The 22,920-nt window shown below is 47.3% G+C and overlaps 1 protein-coding gene across 1 annotated transcript in view; it reads left to right on the plus strand.

Moving 5' to 3' along the window:
- Positions 1–2,891: 2,891 nt before the first annotated feature.
- Positions 2,892–22,920, plus strand: part of LOC139229236 (interleukin-27 subunit beta-like) — a 63,921-nt gene continuing 43,892 nt past the window's right edge. The window contains exons 1-3 of the mRNA XM_070860895.1: positions 2,892–2,979; positions 7,341–7,577; positions 21,504–21,621. Coding sequence (XP_070716996.1) covers positions 2,892–2,979; positions 7,341–7,577; positions 21,504–21,621 — 443 coding nt within the window. The remainder of the gene's footprint in view (positions 2,980–7,340; positions 7,578–21,503; positions 21,622–22,920) is intronic.

A 22,920-nucleotide genomic window follows, 5' to 3' on the forward strand; every position in this document is an offset into this window, starting at 1 on the left:
AGACAGTCGTTGAAGGAAAGGGTGGGTGGGGCTGATTTGCCGCACGTTCTTTCCGCTGCCTGCGTTGTTTTCTGCATGCTCTCGGCGACGAGACTCGAGGTGCTCAGCGTCCTCCCGGATGCTCTTCCTCCACTTAGGGTGGTCTTTGGCCATGGACTCCCAGGTGCCGGTGGGAATGTTGCACTTTATCAAGGAGGCTTTAGGGGTGTCCTTGAAATATTTCCTCTGCCCACCTGGAGCTCGCTTGCCGTGTAGGAGTTCCGAGTAGAACGCTTGCTTTGGGAGTCTTGTGTCGGGCATGCAAACAATGTGGCCTGCCCAACGGAGCTGGTCGAGTGTAGTCAGTGCTTCGATGCTGGGGATGTTGGCCTGATCGAGAACACTGACGTTGGTGCGTCTATCCTGCCGGGGGATTTGCAGGATCTTGCGGAGGCAGCGCTGGTGGTATTTCTCCAGCGCATTGAGATGTCTGCTGTGTATAGTCCACGTGTCTGAGCCATACAGGAGGGCGGGTATCACTACAGCCCTGTAGACCATAAGCTTGGTGCCAGATTTGAGGGCCTGGTCTTCAAACACTCTCTTCCTCAGGCGACCAAAGTCTGTGCTGCCACACTGGAGGCGGTGTTGGACCTTGTCACCGATGCCTGCCCCCGAGGTATGGAAAGTGGTTCTTGTTGTCCAAGGCCTCGCCTGCTCCTCACCTTCATCTATGAACATTGGACTTACCTTCCAGATCGACCTTCCTGCTGCCAAGACTTTTGCTCCCCACTGGACGTGGCCGACTCAGCTGCTTCACACAATCCCTGACGGCATCCGGTGAGCCTCTGACCAGCTCCAGCAGCTACCTTCTCTCTTCGCCCTCATGCTTGGGCCTTCCTCCCTCCGGCCGCTGGCCCCATTGCGGAGCCCCTGGCGAGCACGCGGTGCACACAATGACTGCAGACACTCTGACCTCTCCTCCTTCCACGAAGTGGACCTCTGGCCATCCCAATACCTGCCCTCAGCTGATCACAGTAATGCTGATGCTATGTCCAGGTTGCCATCCCCATCACAAGTTACACCCAGTCGGGAAGAAGTGTTCTATTTTTCATACATTGATGAATTGCCAGTCACAGCTGGAGAGATTGATAGAGCAACCAAACGTGACCCAGTTGTATCAAAGGTGTATGATTACATCACAAATGGCTGGCCAAACCAGGTAACAGAGAAAGATATTCATCCATTCTTCATTCATAGGAATGAATTGTCAGTGGATAAAGATTGTATCATGTGGGGAGCAAGTGTGGTTATCACACATAGGTTCAGGTCTAAATTGTTCGGAGATTTTCATGACCAGCACCTGGGAACATGCTTGACCAAGAGTTTTACACACAGTTACATATGGTGGCCACATTTAGATAAAGATATAGAGTACATCATCAGTCAGTGTTCGACATGTCAATCGGTAAGCAAGCAACCACCATCAGTACCATTACAACCATGGAAATGGCTTCCCAGGGTGTGGCAGAGTCTACATATTGATTTTGCTGAGCTAGAAGGACAGCAATTGTTCATTGTGATTGATAGCCATTCAAAGTGGGTCGAGGTGTTTCCAATGCGGAAAATAATAACAAGTAAAACACGAGACAATTTGCGAAGATTATTTTCTTCATTTGGCCTCTCAGAAGAAATTGTGTCTAATAATAGCCCGCAATTTTGTTCAGAAGAATTTGCACAGTTCATGAGCAGAAGCGGTGTGAAACATACCAAAGTTCCACCTTACCACCCTGCTTCAAATGATGCAGCAGAGCGCACTGTACAAATTGTAAAACATGCCCTCATCAAGCAAATATTGGATCCAAATCCAAACGAACGTCAATTGTGATTGGACCACAAACTGGCAAATTTTCTGATTACCTATCGGAATACTTCTCATTAAACTACTGGTAGAAAACCAGCAGAGTTGTTTCTCAAGCGACAGCCACGAACCAGGATTTTGTTGCTAAAGCCAAACTTGGCAGTCTGTAGAAGAGAAACTATCAAGGCAGAAAGAGAATCATGTTAGAGGTAGAGTAAGAGAGAGAAGTGTGAAATGGAACCAGAAGGTTAGAGTGAAGAACCATCACCATAAATGGTTAAAGTGATTACCAGGAAGAATAGTGAAGATATGTGGCCTCGCACATATTTAGCCAAAATGTTTGATCATGGACAGGTTAGTTTTGTTTACATCTACAGATGTGGAAGAAGTTGAAAGTTGGGGTAATTCAAGTAATTCTGATGAGTCAGATAGTCGTGTTACAAGTAGAGTACCAGTAGCAAATCCTACATCAGATGTACTGGAAACAAATCCAAGAGAAAGTCAGAGTCTGAGTCAGGCAGACAAACAGTCTGAAAGTGCAGAGAGTCCAAATATAGATCAACAGAAAATACTGGAAATCTCAGCGGGTCAGGCAGCATTTGTGGAGAGAAAAACAGAGTTAACGTTTCAGGTCGATGCCTCTTGGTCAGAACTGATGAAGGGTCATCGACCTGAAACATTAACTCTGTTTTTCTCTCCACAAATGTTGCCTGACCCACAGAGATTTCCAGCACTTTTTGTTTTTATTTCCGATTCCAGCATCTGCAGTATTTTGCGTTGGTTCAAATGTAGATCAACGTCAGCCCTCAAAGAAAAACTCTCCTCAGGCTCAGCCCAGAATGATTCAAAGTTCGACAACAAGATCGGAAAGTTCTGTTCCAGAGCGAAGGTATCCTCTTCAAAACAGAAAACCAGTGGTTAAGTTTAATCTGTAAATATGGAAAATAAGTTCAAATCTTTTGTTTGTGATACAGAATTATTTAGTAGAATTTGTAAATGTAGGTCTGCCTCCCCTTTAGTCTGATGGCTCCATTTCAGTTCACAGATGTCCCTGATGTACGTGAAGCTGCTTGCAATCCTTGGTAGTGTGATGGTGCTGCTAAATACCAGCAGCACAACAGAGGGAGAACCCATCGTGGGAGGTCAGTAGTACCCAGATACTTGCTCAAAATCTCTAACTCCACTCACAAAGTAGGTGACAAAAATGGCAAACGCTTCAGGCCATTTCCATTCTTGCTATGTTGTGGAAACTGGGCAGAACGTTCAGTGTCAGCGGGGGGGCGGGGATGGAACGGGCGCACGTGGACCAGTCGCCTGTTATAAGCTCCGCCTGATTTTCCCCTTCACTGACGTCTATAGAAAGCAACGTTGGGCGGGGCGTAGAATGGGCGGCTGACCCAATATCACACGTTTTACTCTCTGCCGCAGTTGAAAGCTCTGCCCGCCATGTTTTGGGTGGTTTGGTTTTCTTGTCCATTGGGGCTCAGGCTGTCCAGATGCTGCTTAAACCCTATCCCTTTCACCAAGTTTGGGACTCCTCTTCTAATAAAAAGAGAGACTTACTTTTACATAGCGCCTTTCACGACCACCAGACGTCTCAAAGTGTTTTACAGCCAATGAAGTACTTTTTGGAGTGTAGTCACTGTTGTAATGTAGGAAACCAATTTGTGCACAGCAAGCTCCCACAAACAGCAATGTGATAATGACAAGATTTTAGTGTTTTTAGTGATGTTGATTGTAATGTATTTGCTTCACGGGATCTTTCCTTAAGAATTCACAGCAACACATTGCTATTAAGAACTAGCTGGTTTATTAACAAACGTTTAACAATCACACTACGCATTACCAGTTCATCCACCAGGCTCACAACTGCATACCTCATCGTGGATGACCGCGACTCAACTGGCTGGGGTTTTATTGAGTCTTGTGAACATCACATGACTGGCTAAGCCACTCACAACTCAACAGCTCTGCAACTATTTTAATTAAACGATAAAGCCGAGTGCTCCCTTATTAAAGGGGTACTAGAACCCACAAATTAACAAATAAAACTTTGTGAACCTAAATGGACAAATTAAAATTTGGTTGCCGGGGGTGATGATGCACTCCAGCCCCTCCTAGACCGCGAGCGTACCGGTAGACAACTCAACAGTTCTTTAAACCTGTGAGCATACTCACAGGTACAAACATTACAGCCGGTTTCAACACCAGGAACTCTGGTCTAGCCAATCGGGCAGAATACGCGCCCAGGTTGGCCCACAGGCAGCAACTGAGCTCCGCCATCACGGACAATGCCAGAGGCCAAGGCCAGGCAGCTCTGTCCTTTGCTGACTGGTTCAGTCTGACTGTTTCGGGAGGGGGTGAGATGCACCAGGATGCAAGGTCCTTGTTTACCCAGTCCCACATCAAGATGGCACTGTTCTGAGCAGTTCCAGGGAGTGATCGTTCCATTTATTGTTTACTTGTGACCCCTGACCTGGACTCATAGCACCTTACAGCACAGCAGGGGGCCATTCGACCCATCGTGCCTGTTCCGGCTCTTTGAAAGAGTGATCCAATTAGTTCCATTCCCCCTGCTCTTTCCCCATAGCTCTGCAAATCTTTCCTTTTTAATGAGATATACTGCTTCCAGCATCCCTTCAGTCAGTGCATTCCAGATCATCACAGCTCGCTGTGCAAAACAAATCTCTCATCTCACCTCCAGGGCATTTGCTAATTGCCTTAAATCTGTGTCCTCCCAGTTAATGCCCCTCCTTCCTGTGTTATCAGCTCACTTCCATGATATTGTCCATCAGAATGTTTGCTGGGAGACTTTTCATATGTAGCATATTTGGAATTATAATGAAATTATAGGTTGTTTAAATCATTTAATCATCACAGAAAACAATCCAATCATTTTAACACTTGTTCTGTTTTCTACATCGAATTTTGATAACATTGCTTAAAGAATGGTCTGAGATTGTTACCTGCGGTTTTATTGGTTATCTGCAGGCTTTGCTTTAATAGGTAATTGTGAAGTGAAAGTCCACAGACTTGCAGGATCTGTGTCATTTATGTTGTGTCTCCAGGGGGAGACAGACATTATAAAACTAAAGACTTGCATTTATATAGTGTCTTTCACGGCCACCGGACATCTGAAAGCGTTTTACAGCCAATGAAGTACTTTTGGAGTGTAGTCACTGTTGTAATGTGGGAAATGCGGCAGCCAACTTGTGCACAGCAAGCTCCCACAAACAGCAGTGTGGTAATGACCCGATAATCTAATATAGACATCTGGGGGGAGACATTTGGGGCGCCCCGTTTGGAGCGCCAGGTGCTAATGATTTTTTTAAATCGGCATTTGCGCTCCAGACAGGCAGGGGAGCGCTAAATCAGGGGCTCCACTTCCTTCCTGGAGCACTATGGGCAGCAGACGGGGCAGTGGGTGGAGCAGCGATGCACACTGTGCCGTGCAGAACTGCCGGGAGATGAGGCTCCTTCCCTCCCTTAAAGGGAAGGGCCATTGCTACAGGCTCTGCGAAAGAAGAACTTACCTACTCGCCGATTGCAGCCGCGATCCAGTCCGATCAGCCCCGCCCACTCCTGCGATCCGGCCCCATCAGCCCCGCCCACTCCCGCGATCCGGCCCCATCAGCCCCGCCCACTTCCGCGATCCGGCCCGGTCAGCCCCGCCCACTCCCGCGATCCGGCCCCGCCCATTCCCGCGATCCGGCCCCATCAGCCCCGCCCACTCCCACGATCCGGCCCGATCAGCCCCGCCCACTCCCGCGATCCGGCCCCGCCCACTCCTGCGATCCAGCCCGATTAGCCCCGCCCATTCCCGCGATCTGGCCCCATCAGCCCCGCCCACTCCTGCGATCCGGCCCCATCAGCCCCGCCCACTCCCGCAATCCGGCCCGATCAGCCCCACCCACTCCCGCGATCCGGCCCCATCAGCCCCACGCACTGCAGCAGATGCCGGGCTGATCGATTGCGGGCGAAATGCAACGAAAATAATTCAAAGACAGCATTTGAGATTATTTTGTACTTGCCTCGGCCACTTCCCCTTTAACTTGCGCCTCCCCTCCCACCCCCCCGAAGCGCCCGGCCTCCCGATGGACGCCTCCCACAACAGTCAGTGTTGTCCCCGCGATGCTGCAGGGGACGGAACCCAAGTTTGGAGCTGGGGCGTTGCGCACGGCGATGACATCATGATCTCCAGGCGATTGAGATCGGGGCACAACGTGTTACCGCCGCCGCAAACCACCCGCCGAAGTTAGCGGGAGTCATTCACCTCGCCACGCCCGGTCGTTAAGTGGAAGGTGCCCCCCGGAGGCGATAATGGGAGGCACTAAGGAGGCCAATTTCTAGGCACTGCAACAGGAACTCTGCAACTTATTGATGGCAATACATTAAAACACTGTAAGAAACATGGACCAAACCAAAGATATCAATCTCAATCATTTTACTCTCCCCCAATGTATCCACTGGCAGCTATTGAGCTTAGTTTCAATGTATTTTCCATGACTGAACCCAGATGTTGAATCTAGGCGGCTATTCAACTGTAGAATGCATCCCAGCCTGTCCTTAACCTGCCCGTATCCAACATCACCACACTTCAATCTCCCAGAGAGGCCAGTGGATAGTGATCAGGAGCGGGAACACTGGCTGATCTTTTACATCCACCGCTTGGGGTCTTTGAGGATAATTGGAGTGTCCCCACAATGGCCTCAACTAACTCAGTACAGCCCAAGAACAAACAGGGGATCTTCCTGGTCTATACAGTGTCAGGCGATGCAATGCATGTAGTGACTGAGCGAGCAGGAGAGCCTGGGATAAGTGCTTCCACAAAAAACAAACATAGATTGCCAAGTTAAGTCAAGCCTGCAGTGTTTTCTGCTTGTAGCCTCATCCATGTCTAGACTTGACCACTCCAGCACACTCCTGGCTGGCCTCCCACGTTCTACCCTACGTAAACTTCAGGTCATCCAAAACTCAGCAGCCCATGTCCTAACTCGCACCAAGTCCCACTCATACATCACCCCCTGTGCTCGCTGACCTACATTGACTCCTGGTTAAACAATGCCTCGATTTCAAAATTCTCATTCTTGTTTACAAATCCTACATGGCCTTGCCTCCTCCCTATCTTTGTAATCTCCTCCAGCCCCACAACCACGCCCCCCCCCCCCCCCCACGAGATGTCTGCGCTCCTCTAATTCTGCCCTCTTGAGCATCCCCAATTATAATCACTCAACCATCGGCGGCCGTGCCTTCAGCTGCCTGGGCCCCAAACTCTGGAACTCCCTCCCTAAACCTCTCCGCCTCTCGACCTCTCTTTCCTCCTTTAAGGTCCTCCTTAAAACCTACCTCTCTGACCAAGCTTTTGGTCATCTGCCGTAATTTCTTTTTATGTGGCTCAGTGTCAAATGAATCGGTTTTATCTTATAACACTGCTGTGAAGTACCTTGGGCCGTTTTACTACGTTAAAGGCACGCTATAAACACAAGTTGTTGTTGTATTTCAGGTGTTCCCACACGCTATGGTCAGATCGGGAGGAATATCACCCTCAGCTGCAACAACACGGGCGATGGAGCGGCTGAGTGGAGGCTGAACGACATCAAGATCATGGAGGCAGGAGACGTGGAGCTAAGTGGATCACACCTCACCCTTCTCAGCGCCAATCCATCCAGGGAGGGGCAGTACAGCTGCCACAATCAGGAGACAGGCAACGCTTACAGCAAAGTCTCTCTGCTGTTAGGATGTAGGTTTAAAGACAACCCAACGATGCACCACATTGTTGTTCCAGGTCATTACTTGGCAGAGTTCCTCAGACAGTGGAACTGTCAGCACTTCCACACACACGGAGGCCCAACCTTCACTTGTACAGCTCTCCGGGAAACGGACGCTAAAGGATTCACTGCTCCATTTACCCTCCCCTGGATTTACCCCCCTGGATTTACGCCCCCTCCTGGATTTACGCCCCCCCCTGGATTTAGCCCCCCACCCCTGATTTACATCCCCTGAATTACAGCCCCCAGATTTACATCCTCAATTTACCGCCCCCCCCAATTCAACCCCGATTTATACTACGCCCGATTTACACCCCCTCCCAATTTACACTCCCTCCCGATTTACACCCCCCGGTTTACACCCCCGATTTACACCCCCTCCCCAATTCACCCCTGATTTATCCCCCCCTGATTTACACCCCCCGGTTTACACCCCCGATCCCCCCCCCCAGATTTACGTTGGTGGTGAATCGGCTGTAAATCGAGTTACGGTGTTACTGCCGACAGTAAAGGTGAAATTTCCCCTCTCTGTGGATCATCAGAAACAGAGAGTGTCAGGGTGTAGTGAAGTTATGTAACTGGCTTTCTCTCCTCAACAGACTTGATCGGCATATCTCTTGCTCTCCCTGTGTTCCTGAGTATTTTGGGGCTATTTTGCCATATATTTTCTTGTGTGTACAATTGACACCAATAAGGTGTGGAAGAGCCAATGTATTTTTACTGATATGGGTATATTTTCTAAATCCAAAATCACATGGAAAAATACACTTGATGGGAGGCCATGTGATCCTTCCAAAAATCAACGAACGCTCATTATCTGTCCATCTGTCTGTTTATCTATTCTTCCTTCTATTCATTTATGAGGTAAGATTCTCCATTTTGTAATTTGACATTTAGTCTCATCTTGCTGGCTTCCATTTTGGCCTGATGGTTCAAAAAGAATGGATCTGTTACTAAATCGTGCTGGACCAGAATGTAGAGCAGTCATAAACATGTCCTTTATAAATAGAGTTACAGTTTCATTCATAGATTGCACAGAGGAATCACCTCCCGGGAAAGTCCAATATTTAGGCTCTTGGATGGACATGGGATTATGCTAATAGAGGCAGAGCATCTCCGAGATTAGCAAATACAATATGTTGCCTCTAACCCTAACGCAGCTCCACAAGTTGTACAGAATTCACTAACAGCAGAAATTGAGGTCCAATAATTGGTTCTAATGCCCCTGGGTTAGAGATTGGAAAATCATCCATGTTTGTAAGTGGATCGAAACAACAACAACTTGTATTCATATAGCATCTTTAACGTACTAAAACCTCCCAAGGCGCTTCACAGCAAAACAAATACATTTGACACTGAGCCACATAAGAAGAAATTATGGCAGATGACTAAAAGCTTGGTCAAAGAGGTAGGTTTTAAGAGCATCTTAAAGGAGGAAAGAGAGGCGGAGAGGTTTAGGGAGTGAGTTTCAGAGCTTAGGGCCCAGGCAGCTGAAGGCACGGCCCAGCGGTTGAGCAGTTATAATCAGGAATGCTCAAGAGGGCAGAATTAGAGGAGAGCATGTGATATCTTCTGTATGACCTCACAAATACACAGGCTTTAAGATGGCTGATAACTTCAGGAACCTGTCAGGTGACCTGTTCCCTCTTTATTGTTGTAAACAGCAATGGCTGCATTATCACAGTAGTCCTCTGGGTGGAGCTATATATATTACATTTCTCCCTCCTTAATGAAGAAGTAATTATAACAACGATCATCATACATAACTTGCATGGTTATACATAACAAATTATTTTGCCATATTTACAAATCAAACTTAGCCATTGGTTTTCTGTTTCGAAGAGGATACTTTCGCTCTCGAACAGAACCTTCCAAACATGGTGTTGAATTAGACTCATTCGAGGCTGATCCTGAGGGAAGCTTTCCTCCAAGGGATGGCCTTGATTTACATTTGAACTCTCTCTAACTTCAGAGTGTTTGTCTGCCTGACTCGGACTCAGACTTAAATTCTGACTTTCTCTCAGACTTGCTTCCAGTACATTAAAGCTATCTGATGAGTCAGAAATAATCGAATCATTCCAACTTTCAACTCCTTCCACATCTGTAGGTAAAATATGATCAATGTGAACAAACCTCACCTGTCCATGATCAAACATCTTGACCAAATATGTGCAAGGACCACACTCTTCCTGGTGACCACTTTAACAATTTATGACAATGGTTCTTCACTCTCACCTTCTGATTCAATTTCACACTTCTCTCTCTTTTACTCTACCTCTATCATGATTCCCTTTCTGTCTTCATTGTGTCTCTTCTACGGACAAGTTCGGCTTTAACAATGAGAATCTGGTTCATGGCTGTCGTTTGAGAAACAGTTCTGCTGGTGTTCTACCAGTAGTTGTGTGAGGAGTATTACAATAAGTAATTAGAAAATTAGCCAATTTGTGGTCCAATGACAACTGTCATTTCTTTGGATTTGGAACCAACATCTGTTTGATGAGGGCACGTTTTACAATTTGTACTGTGCGCTCTGCTGCACCATTCGAAGAAGGGTGGCACGGTGGAATCTTGGTATGTTTCACACCATTTTTGCTCGTGAACTGTGCAAATTCTTCTGAACAAAATTGTGGGCCATTATCAGAAACAATTTCTTCTGGGAGGCCAAATGAAGAAAATAATCTTCACAAAATGTGTAGGGCCGAACTTGGTGGACTCACCGCCTGCTGCCATTGGCTGCCGGCGACTTTTTGAGGCTGGTCTCCCCTCGATGCCAGTTTCGTGCAGGCCTCCTGCCGGCGGGAGGGGAGGACCGCTGGGAATTGCCTGCTGACGTCCGCTAGCGCGCAAGGCGCGTAAGTGTCCTCCCGCCCGCCGAGCTGCCAGTTTGGTGTGGGTGGGAGTCGGCGGCAGTCGGGGGAAGGAGCGCTGCATGGAGGCAGGTCTAGCCTCGACAGTAAGTATGAAGACCTGCAAAAAAAGATTAGTGAACTTCTTTTATTAATTTTTTTTCAGTGATTTATGTGTACGGAGTCCCCTGAAGGTCTTCCATTGTTTTTTTTTGGTGAAAATTTTTATTACTATCTACTCCCCCTCCTTGGGCCCGACTCAATCCTTGGCGACACTTTGACGAGGATTACATTTCCCGCCGAGATTGGGAGCTCCCGCCCGCTGTCACCCAAATTCACGGCGTAAATTGGTTTTTTGCCGCCGGGCGGTCTTTCAAGGACTTTCTCACGAAACCCCCGCGCAATGTACCGTCAGGTATCTCGGCGGTCCTTTGGGCCGCACTTGGGCGGAACTTGGCTTTGACCAAGTTCGGGCCCTACTAATGTTTACTTGTTGTTATTTTCCACATTGGGAACACATCAACTCACTTCGAATGGCTATCAATCACAATGAACAATTGTTGTCCTTCTAGCTCAGCAAAATCTACATGTAACCTTTGCCACACCCTGGGAGGCCATTTCCATGGCTGTAATGGTACTGATGGTGGTTGCTTGCTTACCGATTGACATGTCGTACACTGACTGATGATGTGCTCTATATCTTTATCTAGACCTGGCCACCATAAGTAACTGCATGCAAAACTCTTGGTCAAGCACATTCCCAGGTGCTGCTCATGAAGATCTCCTAATAATTTGGTCCTGAATTTATTTGGTATAATCACTCTTGCACCCCACATGATACAATCTTTATCGAATGATAATTCATTCCTACGAATGAAGAATAGAAACATAGAAAATAGGTGCAGGAGTAGGCCATTCGGCCCTTCGAGCCTGCACCACCATTCAATAAGATCATGGCTGATCATTCACCTCAGTACTCCTTTCCTGCTTTCTCGCCATACCCCTTGATCCCTTTAACCGTGAGGGCCACATCTAACTCCCTCTTGAATATATCCAATCAATTGGCATCAACAACTCTCTGCGGTAGAGAATTCCACAGGTTAAGAACTCTCTGAGTGAAGAAGTTTCTCCTCATCTCAGTCCTAAATGGCTTACCCCTTATCCTTCGACTGTGTCCCCTGGTTCTGGACATCCCCAACATCGGGAACATTCTTTCTACATCTAACCTGTCCAGTCCCGTCAGAATTTTATATGTTTCTATGAAATCCCCTCTCATCCTTCTAAACTCCAGTGAATACAGGCTCAGTCGACCCAGTCTCTCCTCATATGTCAGTCCTGCCATCCCGGGAATCAGTCTGGTGAACCTTTGCTGCATTCCCTCAATAGCAAGAATGTCCTTCCTCAGATTAGGAGACCAAAACTGAACACAATATTCCAGGTGAGGCCTCACCAAGGCCCTGTACAACTGCAATAAGACCTCCCTGCTCCTATACTCAAATCCCCTAGCTATGAAGGTCAACATACCATTTGCCTTCTTCACCGCCTGCTGTACCTGCATGCCAACTTTCAATGACTGATGTACCATGACACCCAGGTCTCATTGCACCTCCCCTTTTCCAAATCTGCCGCCATTCAGATAATATTCTGCCTTTGTGTTTTTGCCATCAAAGTGGATAACCTCACATTTATCCATATTATACTGCATCTGCCATGCATTTGCCCATTCACCTAACCTGTCCAAGTCACCCTGCAGCCTCTTAGCATCCTCCTCACAGCTCACACCTCCATCCAATGGATGAATATCTTTGTCTGTTACCTGGTTTGGCCAGCCATTTGCGATGTAATCATACACCTTTGGCAACGTTTGGTTGCTCTACCAATCTCTTCTGCTGTGACTGACAGTTCATCAATGTATGAAAAATAAAACACTTCTTCCCTATCGGGTGTAACTTGTGATGGGGAAAGCAATCTAGACATATCATCGGTATTACTGTGATCAACTGATAGTCTGTATTCAATATCATATGCATATGCTGACAAAATCAAAGCCCATCTCTGCATTCGGGCTGCAGCTAACGTTGGAACTGGGGACTTTGGATAGAGGATTGCTGTTAGGGGCTTACGGTCTGTAACGATGGTAAACCTATGACCATAAAAGTATTTGTGAAACTTCTTGACCCCAAAAATTAATGCGAAAGCTTCCCTTTTCGATTTGCGCATACTTACTCTCACTGGTACTGAGATTGCGTGAAGCAGAAGCAAAAGATATGTCATAATGAACTAACATAGAGCTCTCCACCAACTGGCTTTTACACTCCTTGAATGCTGTGTCGCATTCTTCTGACCACTTCCAATGGACCTGTTTTTTCAAGAGTTCATTCAGTGGATGTAATTCTGTAGCCAAATTTGGTAGGAACTTCCCATAATAGTTCAAAAGACCCAAAAATGATCGAAGTTCAGTGACATTCTTGGGAGTGGGTGCATTTCTGATTGCATCCAGCTTTCCCTTGGTTGGATGTAAACCATCTTTGTCTACTCTGTATCCTAAGTACTCCACTGAGTTTTGAAATAACTCACACTTGCGAGGAGTCACTCATACTCTGTGCTTCTCTAGCCGTTTGAGGACTTCATTCAATATGTTATTATGAATTTGCCTATTTAGTGCTGAAATTAGTATGTCATCTAAATAACATATTACCCCTTCAATGCCTTGCAAAAACTGATTCATCGCCCTTGGAATATGGCAGGGGCAGAAGACACTCCAAATGGTAGCCTATTAAATTGATATAGGCCTAGATGAGTATTTATAGTCAAGTATGACTTGGACTCCTCATCTAGTTCAAGTTGTAAGTAGGCATTTGTAAGATCCAACTTTGAAAAGATCTGACCACCTGTCAGTGTTGTGACCAAATCTACATTTGGCAATGTATTGGGAAGATTACCCTCTAGAACCTGGTTTACGGTTACTTTATAATCACTACACAACCTTACCTTATCATCGGACTTAGGTACAACAACAATGGGTACAGCCCAATTACATCGATCTATTTTAGAGATAATGTTCTCAGTCTCTAAATCTATTGAGTTATTGCTCAACTTTCTCCTTGAGTGCATATGGTACGGGATGTGGCTTGCAGTAAACTGGTCTAGCGTCCTTCTGTACCCTGACACTCGTCTTGAAGCCTTGGATTGGACTGCCCGTTTCGCAGAACACCTTCAGATACTTCTTGATGGCATCACCCTTTGATGCAAATCTCGTTTCAACACAAAAAATCTCTGCAATCCAGCTTCAATGATCCCAACCAATTTCTTCCGAGTAAGGCAGGCTTGTCTCCTGCCACTACTAAGAGAGGCAAGCTCTGAAATTGATCCTTGTATTTCATCGGTACGGTGATACGACCTACCACAGGAATGTTCTCTCCTGAGTAGCCTCGCAGCTCTACCTTGGATTTCTCCAATGGGAAATCACGCAATTTGTCGAGATATAGCGATTCCGGTATACACTCACGGATGCACCAGTGTCGATTTCCATGGGTATCTTGGTTCCTGCAACATCTACGTGGATGATGATACTTTTTGTATCACTGTTAGTTACCCTCGTGCTCCTGATGATGTGTAGCTCTAAAACCTCCTCGTTCTGTTGTTTTTCTTCCATGCTAAGTAGTCTCTGCGGATTTCTACTTATAGCTTTGAAAGTTAGTTTACTCTTCAGTCGGCATGCCTTCCCAAGATGCCCAGTTTTCCTGCAGAAGAAACACTCTGCCTTCATATATGGACATCTTTGAGCAATGTGTTGTCCCAGGCACAGATAGCATGACTTCAATGCTCTGTTACCATTGGCAGTTGCTGAGACCTTGGGGCCCAACTGCCTTTTACTTTTAACCTGCAGGCGATTCACCTCGGTTGTCTGATGACTGGAAATGGTATGAAATTCTCGGGAGTATTGGTCGGCCATGTTAATTGACATAGTCAAGTTAGGAGTTGTCAATAACTTTCTTCTGATCACATCATTTTTCATCCCACAAACAAAGCGGTCACGCAATGCTTGGATCTGAAAGTTTCCGAAATGACAGCAAATTGATAGCTTCTTTTATGCTACAATGTACTCACTGATATTTTCATCGGTTAACTGATCTCGTATTCTGAAACGATAACTTTCAGCAATTTCCAGAGGCTCAGGACTGTAGTGCTGTTCTAACTTGATTAGAATCTTCTTCAATGGTGTGTCCTTTGGCTTGGCAGGAACAAGCACATTTTTCAGGGTTTCGTACACCTCGGGCCTGCTTCAGTCAAGAAAATAGCCCATTTCCATTCTAAAACCACCCAGTTACAGTTTACATCAACAGGAACTTCGATGATACTATTTGCAGCGAAAAATATTTCTAGCTGCTCCACATATGCTCCGAAAGTTTCACGGTCACAATGCAATTCACCCAAGCACCCTATTACTGCCATAGGCGTAGCCATCTGGACTCTGGTAACAGACATGTGTGCTTGCAATTTACCTTGGATTTTTAGCTGTTACTCAAAACAAAGAAGCTCTCAAAGTCTCCCTGTCGGTTGGCTGAATCATCCACCAACAAAAATTTCAGCTAGGTTATCCAGAAATCCTATCCTTCATCGCCAATGTGTTATCTTCTGAACAACCTCACAAACACACAGGTTCTAAGATGGCTGATAACTTTGGGAACCCGTCAGGTGACCTGTTCCCTCTTTATTGTTGCAAACAGCAATGGCTGCATTACCACAGTAGTCCACTGGGTGGGGCTATATATATTACAGCGTAGTCATCTTGGAGGGTTGTGGGGCTGGAGGAGATTACGGAGATAGGGAGGTGTGAGGTCATGGAGGGATTTGTAAACAAGGATGAGCATTTTGAAATCGAGGCATTGTTTAACTTCGAGCCAATGTAGGTCAGCGAGCACAGGGGTGATGGGTGAGTAGGACTTGGTGCGAAACATACGAAACATAGGAACATTAGGAACAGAAGAAGGCCATTCAGCCCCTTGAGTCTGCTCCACCATTCGATATCATGACTGACCTGTATCTCAACTCCATTTACCCACCTTGATTCCTTATCTCTTAATATTCTTTCCTAACAAAAATCTACCAATTTCAGTTTTACACTTTTAATTGTCCCAGCACCCACAGCTTTTTGGGGGAAGAGAGTTCCAGGTCTCTATGACCCTTTGTGTGAAGGAGTGCTTCCTGACATCACCCCTCAATGGCTTAGCTCTGATTTTAAGCTTATGTCCCCTCGGCCAGAGAAAAGCTTTCCCCATATCTATCTGATTGAATCCTTTAACATTATAAACTCCTCAATCAGATCATCCTGAATCTGCTATACTCAAGCCTAGTCCATGCAGTCTGTCCTCATAACTTAACCCCGGATATTGGGTAAGAACCGGGCGAATACCGATGACCCATGCATCAAACATGAAGGTTAGCCACTTGGGAGAGGTACCAGAACCTTGGTGTGAACCTCCCAACCCCCTGTGAGAGTCAGACTGTTGGGGCAGGGGGCATGGGGCAGAAAATTCGATAAATAAGGGTGCTTTGTATCCATTTATATCTTGCATTTCCTTATGGTGGTGTATATTTATCCCTGCTGCTTTGCTCATGGTTTGGTCTGCTCACGGCGCTCTGCTCTCTCTCGTACCACAGCCCAGACGCCAAGCTAAGCACAGAACTAAACAGCTGTTGGATTCTTGGTAGCAGTGCACAATCTGCACATTCTATTAATCTCGAGATTCTCATCGTCCATTTATATTGATCTTATCTTCAGCCAAGAGCCTGAATCTTGGACTTCCCTCTGTGTTCACGGAACTGTAAATCTGTTTAAAAAGGACATGTTTGTGATCGCACATAACATGCAGAGGAAATAAGGACACAAGAAATGGGAGCAGGAGGAGGCCATAGGGCCCCTTGAGCCTGCTCCGCCATTCAATAAGATCATGGCTGATCTTTGATCTCAACTCCACTTCCCTGCCCGCTCCCCAAATCTCCCCCTTCCACCCGGTGATAGAAATCAGTACATTTAAGAGGCAATGTTCACCATCCCCAGCCCATTAGTCTAAAGCAAATTAACTATTGTGAATGTAGAGCTATTTTGTGGCTTGCAAACGCTGGAATGTGCCATCATCTTTGCGGTTTGTACGATTAACCAAGACGACTGGAGACCGAGCTCTGCCGCACGGACCTAGTGCGCACACATATTCCTACTGTCCGTAGATCGCAGTGTGAGCTGCTTTTTTGGTGTGGAAGCAAGTCATCCTCGCTACAAGGGACTGCCTAATACTTGTACGATTCCTTTGCTCGAGTAGAAATGACGTTTCAATCGTTTGTGGTCCTAAGCTTTAGGAACCTGCATATCATAAGAATAAGCATATCTTCCTGATTCTACTACCAAACACTTTGGGCCTGATTTTCAATCCCCACAACTGACGGAAACCAGGTAGGGGGGTGCTGTTAAAATGAGGCCGCTGCCTTTTCCAATATTGACTTGCTTTTTTGAGCAGGCGAGAGGGCCATCCTTCGGAAGGAAGTGGGGTCTGCCTTAAATATGAAGATCAGGGCCTGATGATGTCCTCGGGACCCGACTGCAGTTTTAGGTGGAGGCCTGAAGGGGGAGCAGTGGCAGATTCCATGCCCCACTCCGCCCCCCCCCCCCCCCCACCCCCCAGGCCAGATCTGCCGGGACGTAAATCGGGGGCCAGAACAGGCCCGCAAGATAAGTCTTTTAAAGCTTTTTCTCAGGTTTCCTTGTAGGCCAGGAGTGCCCCTCCGGGCCCCATTGGAAATCTTCGGCCTCCTTTGCCTCGGGTTTCACCCACCCTCCCTCCCCTCACCCTGGGCCGACTGCCGCCCGAAGCCCTGCTCCCACCTGACGGCCAGGCAGTATATCTGGCTGTGTTCAGGCGGGGGTCCGACTGTTTCTGGGTGGGCCGCCCCCTGTCCAGCTCCCGGTAAAATCCAGGCCTGTAGTAAAATTCACTTCACTTCAACTCTAGTGCAATTAGTTAACGCACTCATAGCATCATAAAATCGTGGAATCACAGAATGATACAGCACAGAAAGAGGCCATTCGGCCCAGCGTATCTGCTCCGGCTCTTTCCCCATATCCTTGCAATTTTCTCCCCTTCAAGTATCTATCCAATTCCCTTTTGAAAGTTACTATCAAATCTGCCTTCACCATCCTATCAGGCAGTGCTTTGGAGCAGCACAGATATGATGGGCTGAATGGCTCCCTTCTGTACAGTAAGATTCTGAGGTCATAATATCTCGCTGTATGAAAACAAATTCTCCTACTCTTCCCTCTGGTTCTTTTGTCATTATTGACCTGGGCTCTGAAATGATCATTTACACCATTTTCCCCGGCTCTCTGTCTGTCTCTCCAATTCTGGTCTCTTGTGCATCCCGGTTTTAATCGCTCCAGCATTGGTAGCCACGTCTTCAGCTGCCGAAGCTCTAAGCCCTGGAGTTCCCTCCCTAAACCTCTCCGCCTCTCTCTCCTTTAAGACGTTCCTTAAAACCTACCTCCTTGACCAAGCTTTTGGGTAACCTGTCCTAATATCTTCTTACGTAGCGTAGTGTCAAATCCTGTTTGAAAATTGATCCTGTGAAGTGCCTGTTCCTTGGATGAGGAAGCTGTCCTATGAGGAGAGATTGTGTAGCATGGACCTATATTCTCTGGAGTTTAGAAGAATGAGAGGTGATCTCATTGAAACATAAAAGATTCTGAGGGGGATTGACAGGGTAGATGCTGAGAGGTTGTTTCCCCGGGCTGGAGAGTCTAGAACCAGGGGTCACAATCTCAGGATAAGGGGTCGGCCATTTAGGACTGCGATAAGGAGAAATGTCTTTACTCAGAGAGTGGTGAATCTTTGGAATTCTCTGCCTCAGAGGGCTGTGGATGCTGAGTCGTTGAGTATATTCAAGGCTGTGATCAATAGATTTTTGGGCATTGAGTGAATCAAGGGATATGAGGATAGGACAGGAAAGTGGAGTTGAGGTAGAGGATCAACCATGATCTTATTGCATGGCGGAGCAGGCTCGAGGGGCCATATGGCCTACTCCTGTTCCTAATTCTTATGTTCTTATGAGCCATGTTCCTGAGTCTGGTGCCCAGAACTAACCCAGTCCTCCAGAAGGGTCAGACCAAGCCTCCATACAAGACTCACCTGATTTTTCAGACACTAATTTTAATGGATTGAAAATTGTAGAGTGTACTACCCTCCACGTCCACTTTCCCAGAGTCCGTTCCGACGAAGCAAGATTTACTCCACAACGAAGTCACTTATGTATCATTATAATAACAATTTTTAAATTATCATCCTTGTTTTCAAATCTCTCCACGGTCTCGCCCCTCCCTATCTCTGTAACCTCCTCCAGTCCTACAACCCCCCGAGATGTCTGCGTTCCTCTAATTCTGCCCTCTTGAACATCCTGGATTATAATTGCTCAACCATCGGTGGCCGTGCCTTCTGTTGCCTAGGCCCCAAGCTCTGGAACTCCCTGCCTAAACCTCTCCACCTCTCTACTCCTCTCTCCTCCTTCAAGATGCTCCTTAAAACATACCTCTTTGACCAAGCCTGCCCTAATTCCTCCTTCGGTGGCTCGGTGTCAAACTTTGTTTGGTAATCGCTCCTGTGAAGCACCTTGGGACATTTTACTACATTAAAGGTGCTATAAGAATAAAAGTTGCTGTTGTTGCTGTTGAGATTTGACATTTGGAATTATTTTTGAAATTGTAAAGTAGTCCCCTAATAAAGGACGGGAGACATGGGGTCCAGCTGTCCTCTCTCTGGTGGGGGGACGACACCTCCCAGGACCAGGCAGAGTGCACCGCACACTGTGGCCTCCGGGGGCAGGCTGGTACCCAAGGTGTGTCCATAGAGCCCGCCATTAGACTGCAATGTAGGGATACCCCCTGACTCCGGTGCACATTCCCAGCGGCCGTAATCTCCACCTGATTGCCGGGATCGCAGACCAGTAGATTTCCAGGGACGGGTATGTTTTTCTCCAAAGCCAGGGGCTTAGATTCGCAATAAGCAAAATGAAATGGGTCATCGGGACAGGATTTCTGACACAGGAGCGAAGGATCTGTGGAGTAAAGTGGGCATGTAGGTGGCTGGGCAGGGTGAGAAAGCGGTTAAAAAAAATTTGTGGGATCCTGGACGTCGTAAATAGAGGCACAGAGTACAAAAGCAAGGAAGCTATAATGAGCCTTTATAAAACATTGGTTCGGCCTCAACTGGAGTATTGTGTCCAATTCTGGGCACCGCACTTTAGGAAGGAAGTGAAGGCCTGGGAGAGGGTGCAGAAAAGATTTACGAGAATGATTCCAGGAATGACGGACTTCAGTTACGTGGATAGACTGGAGAAGCTGGGGTTGTTCTCCTTAGAGCAGAGAGGGTCAAGAGGAGATTTGATCAAGGTGTTCAAAATCATGAGGGGTCTGGACAGAGTAGATAGAGAGAAACTGTTCCCATTGGTGGAAGGACACAGATTTAAGGTGATTGGCAAAAGAACCAAATGCGACATGAGGAATAATGTTTTTACGCAGCAAGTGGTTAGGATCTGGAATGCTCGGCCTGAGAGGGTGGTGGAGGCAGATTCAATTGTGGCCTTCAAAAGGGAGTTGGATAAGCACTTGAAGGAAAAAATGTACAGGGCTAGGGGGAAAGGGCGGGGGAACTGGGACTGACTGAGCTGCTCTTGCAGAGAGCCGGCACGGACTCGACGGGCCGAATGGCCTCCTGCTGTGCTGTAACCGTTCTATGGTTCTATGTAGGTGGCTGAATGGGAAAGTTTGAGGAGTTTCAGACAGGAAGCAGGCATTGAAGGGAAATGGTTAAACTCTATCTATGAGGTATCTCATGAGGAAGAGCAGCGCTCTTTAGCTGGGCAGGTTGCATGTGCTCATGACTTTCTCCTGCCAAAAATACATCACTACATTACTGTCATTTCACCTGTAGGCCCTGGGTTTGAATCCAACACAGACTGGTTGGGTGAGAGCCTTGTCCCTCTGACTCCTGCAAGTAAGGTGAGTCAGGAAACAGATAACCTTGTCCGCCTTGAGTGAAGGTTATAGTAAATAACTACCCATAGCTCAATGAACATGGACAATAGACTGATAAACCTCAGTAAGTTCGGGGATATGGAAGAATTCCCATTGGTGCATTAGGGTCACACATGGTGGCAGAGAACGAGAGGGAGCTTCACTCTGCCTCTGGCTGCGTTACGCCCGGCCTGGGGGTATGTGACGCTGACACTGGGGACCCGTGCTGACATCTCCCCAGAGGTTTGGAAGAGAAGCTGTGATATGTAGGCAATACCCATTACAGGGGGCAATCTTACCCTAACCTAACCTGTCGATTAACTGATGGGATCGGGTGCAAGGCTGGCTTTACCCCTCCGTTCAAGCCAACGGAGATCAATATTGATCCAGGTCTAAAAGCGACGTTCCACCCGATGCCATCACCATCACAGGCAGTCCCTCGAACGAGGATGACTTGCTTCCACGAGAGTTCACAGATATTTCAATGAAGGATCTGATGTTCCAGTCCTGAACTCCAATTGAGGGGGTGGAAGATGCCTGTGCATGGATTTTTTTAACGTGTGGTGACTGTTGTACATCAGCCACCACACAGGCTTGACAGAGCTAGGTCTTTATCCAGCGGCAAGGGTTAACCAGGACGACTGGAGACCTGCTCTGCTGCAGAGACCTAGTGCGTGCACATATCACAGTGTGGGCTGGACCCGTGCTGCCCCTGGGCCCTCGGCTCTTCTGGGCCCCGTATCCTCATTCACCACACCTCCGCCCACGATGTTCCAGGGCCCAGTGCTCCAGCTCTATTTATAGCCCTGACCTGCGGTGATCGGGTCGGCTCACGATGTTCCCTGGCATGGGATTCCCGACTGAGGGTTTAGGTTACGATAACCCCACCTATATTCCAGGTTATGATTTGTTGGTCCCAGAGCGGAGATGCGAGTCACTGCCGCTCTGTGTGTCAAGTATTGCAGTTATCCATTGTCCTTTGCTGGTTGCAGATCCACCAGGAAAGCCTCAGGTCAGCTGCTGGTCAGTGAGGTACCCACTGAATGTGGTCTGCTCCTGGAAACTGGAAAACCAAACCTACCTTCCCACAGAGACCAAAGTCACATACAGGTAAGGGCTTCCAATATAGAGGAGAAGGCTGTTTCCTCTGGTCAGTGGCGAGCGATCATCAATTCAGAATTGTTACTGAGAGAGAGGAGAGACTTTAGGAGAAAGTTGTTTGGAGAGAGGATTGTTGGAACAGGACATGGTTTGTGAAATGGTTCCTCAAGAAGCAAAGGAGGATACAGGGCTATTGCAGGGAGGGATGGGGAGAGCAGGGCAATGGAATTCATTTTAGATTGTAGAGTTCAAGTAATGCCAATTGGAAATCTAGGCAGTGGTGTTATGTTGGGGCCCCACAATGCACTGGTCAGAACACACCTGGGGCTGGATTTTTGGCTGGAGGCTTCTTCGGGCTAATGGCGGCAGCTCGGTAAATCTTGTGCTGGGAAATGATTTGCAACGGCAGCCAACAATTCAGTTGCTGCGCCCTGAGAGTGGAGCGGAGCACGAAGGGAAACGATCCACACCTCCCTTAGGGCGCTACAGCTGCCTTCGGAGCACTAAGGGAAACGATCCACACCTCCCTTAGGGCACTACAGCCGCCTTCGGAGCACTAAGGGAGGCCTTCCTGGAAAAATAAATCGGAACAAAAAACATAACAAACATTCCCGATAAAATACTCCCCCCAAATAAAGCTGAATCGCAAAAAAAATGAAGAAATATTAATTTCACTTCCCTGTTTCAATCTTTCCTTCCCGTAGCGCCCCGGGACAGCTCTGACCGCCAGCTTTCTCGGGCAGTCTCACTAGGGGGCGCTACGGTGCCACTCCAACCAAATATCACATTGCTGCTGAAACCAGGATTTGGATTGTAAATAGTTGAGGCCCCAGCACCGATCCCCGCGGCACCCCACTAGTCACTGCCAACCGGAAAATGACTCATTTATCCCAACTCTCTGTTTTCTGTTAGTTAGCCAATCTTCTATCCATGCTAATATATTACCCCCAACCCCGTGAGCTTTTATCTTGTGCAGTAACCTTTTATGTGGCACCTTATCGAATGCCTTCTGGAAATCCTAATACCCCACATCTACTGGTTCCCCCTTATCCACCCTGCTCATTACATCCTCAAAGAACTCCAGCGAATTTGTCAAACATGATTTCCCTTTCATAAAACCATGCTGACTCTGCTTGATTGAATCATGCTTTACCAAATGTCCCGCTACTGCTTCCTTAATAATGGACCCCAGCATTTTCCCAACGACAGATAACTGGTCTATAGTTTCCTGCTTTCTGTCTGCCTCCTTTTTTAAATAGGGGAGTTATATTTGTGGTTTTCCAAACCCCTGGGGCCTCCCCAGAATCC

The sequence above is a fragment of the Pristiophorus japonicus genome, chromosome 18 (genome assembly GCF_044704955.1).
Source record: "Pristiophorus japonicus isolate sPriJap1 chromosome 18, sPriJap1.hap1, whole genome shotgun sequence".
Lineage (NCBI taxonomy): Eukaryota > Metazoa > Chordata > Chondrichthyes > Pristiophoridae > Pristiophorus > Pristiophorus japonicus.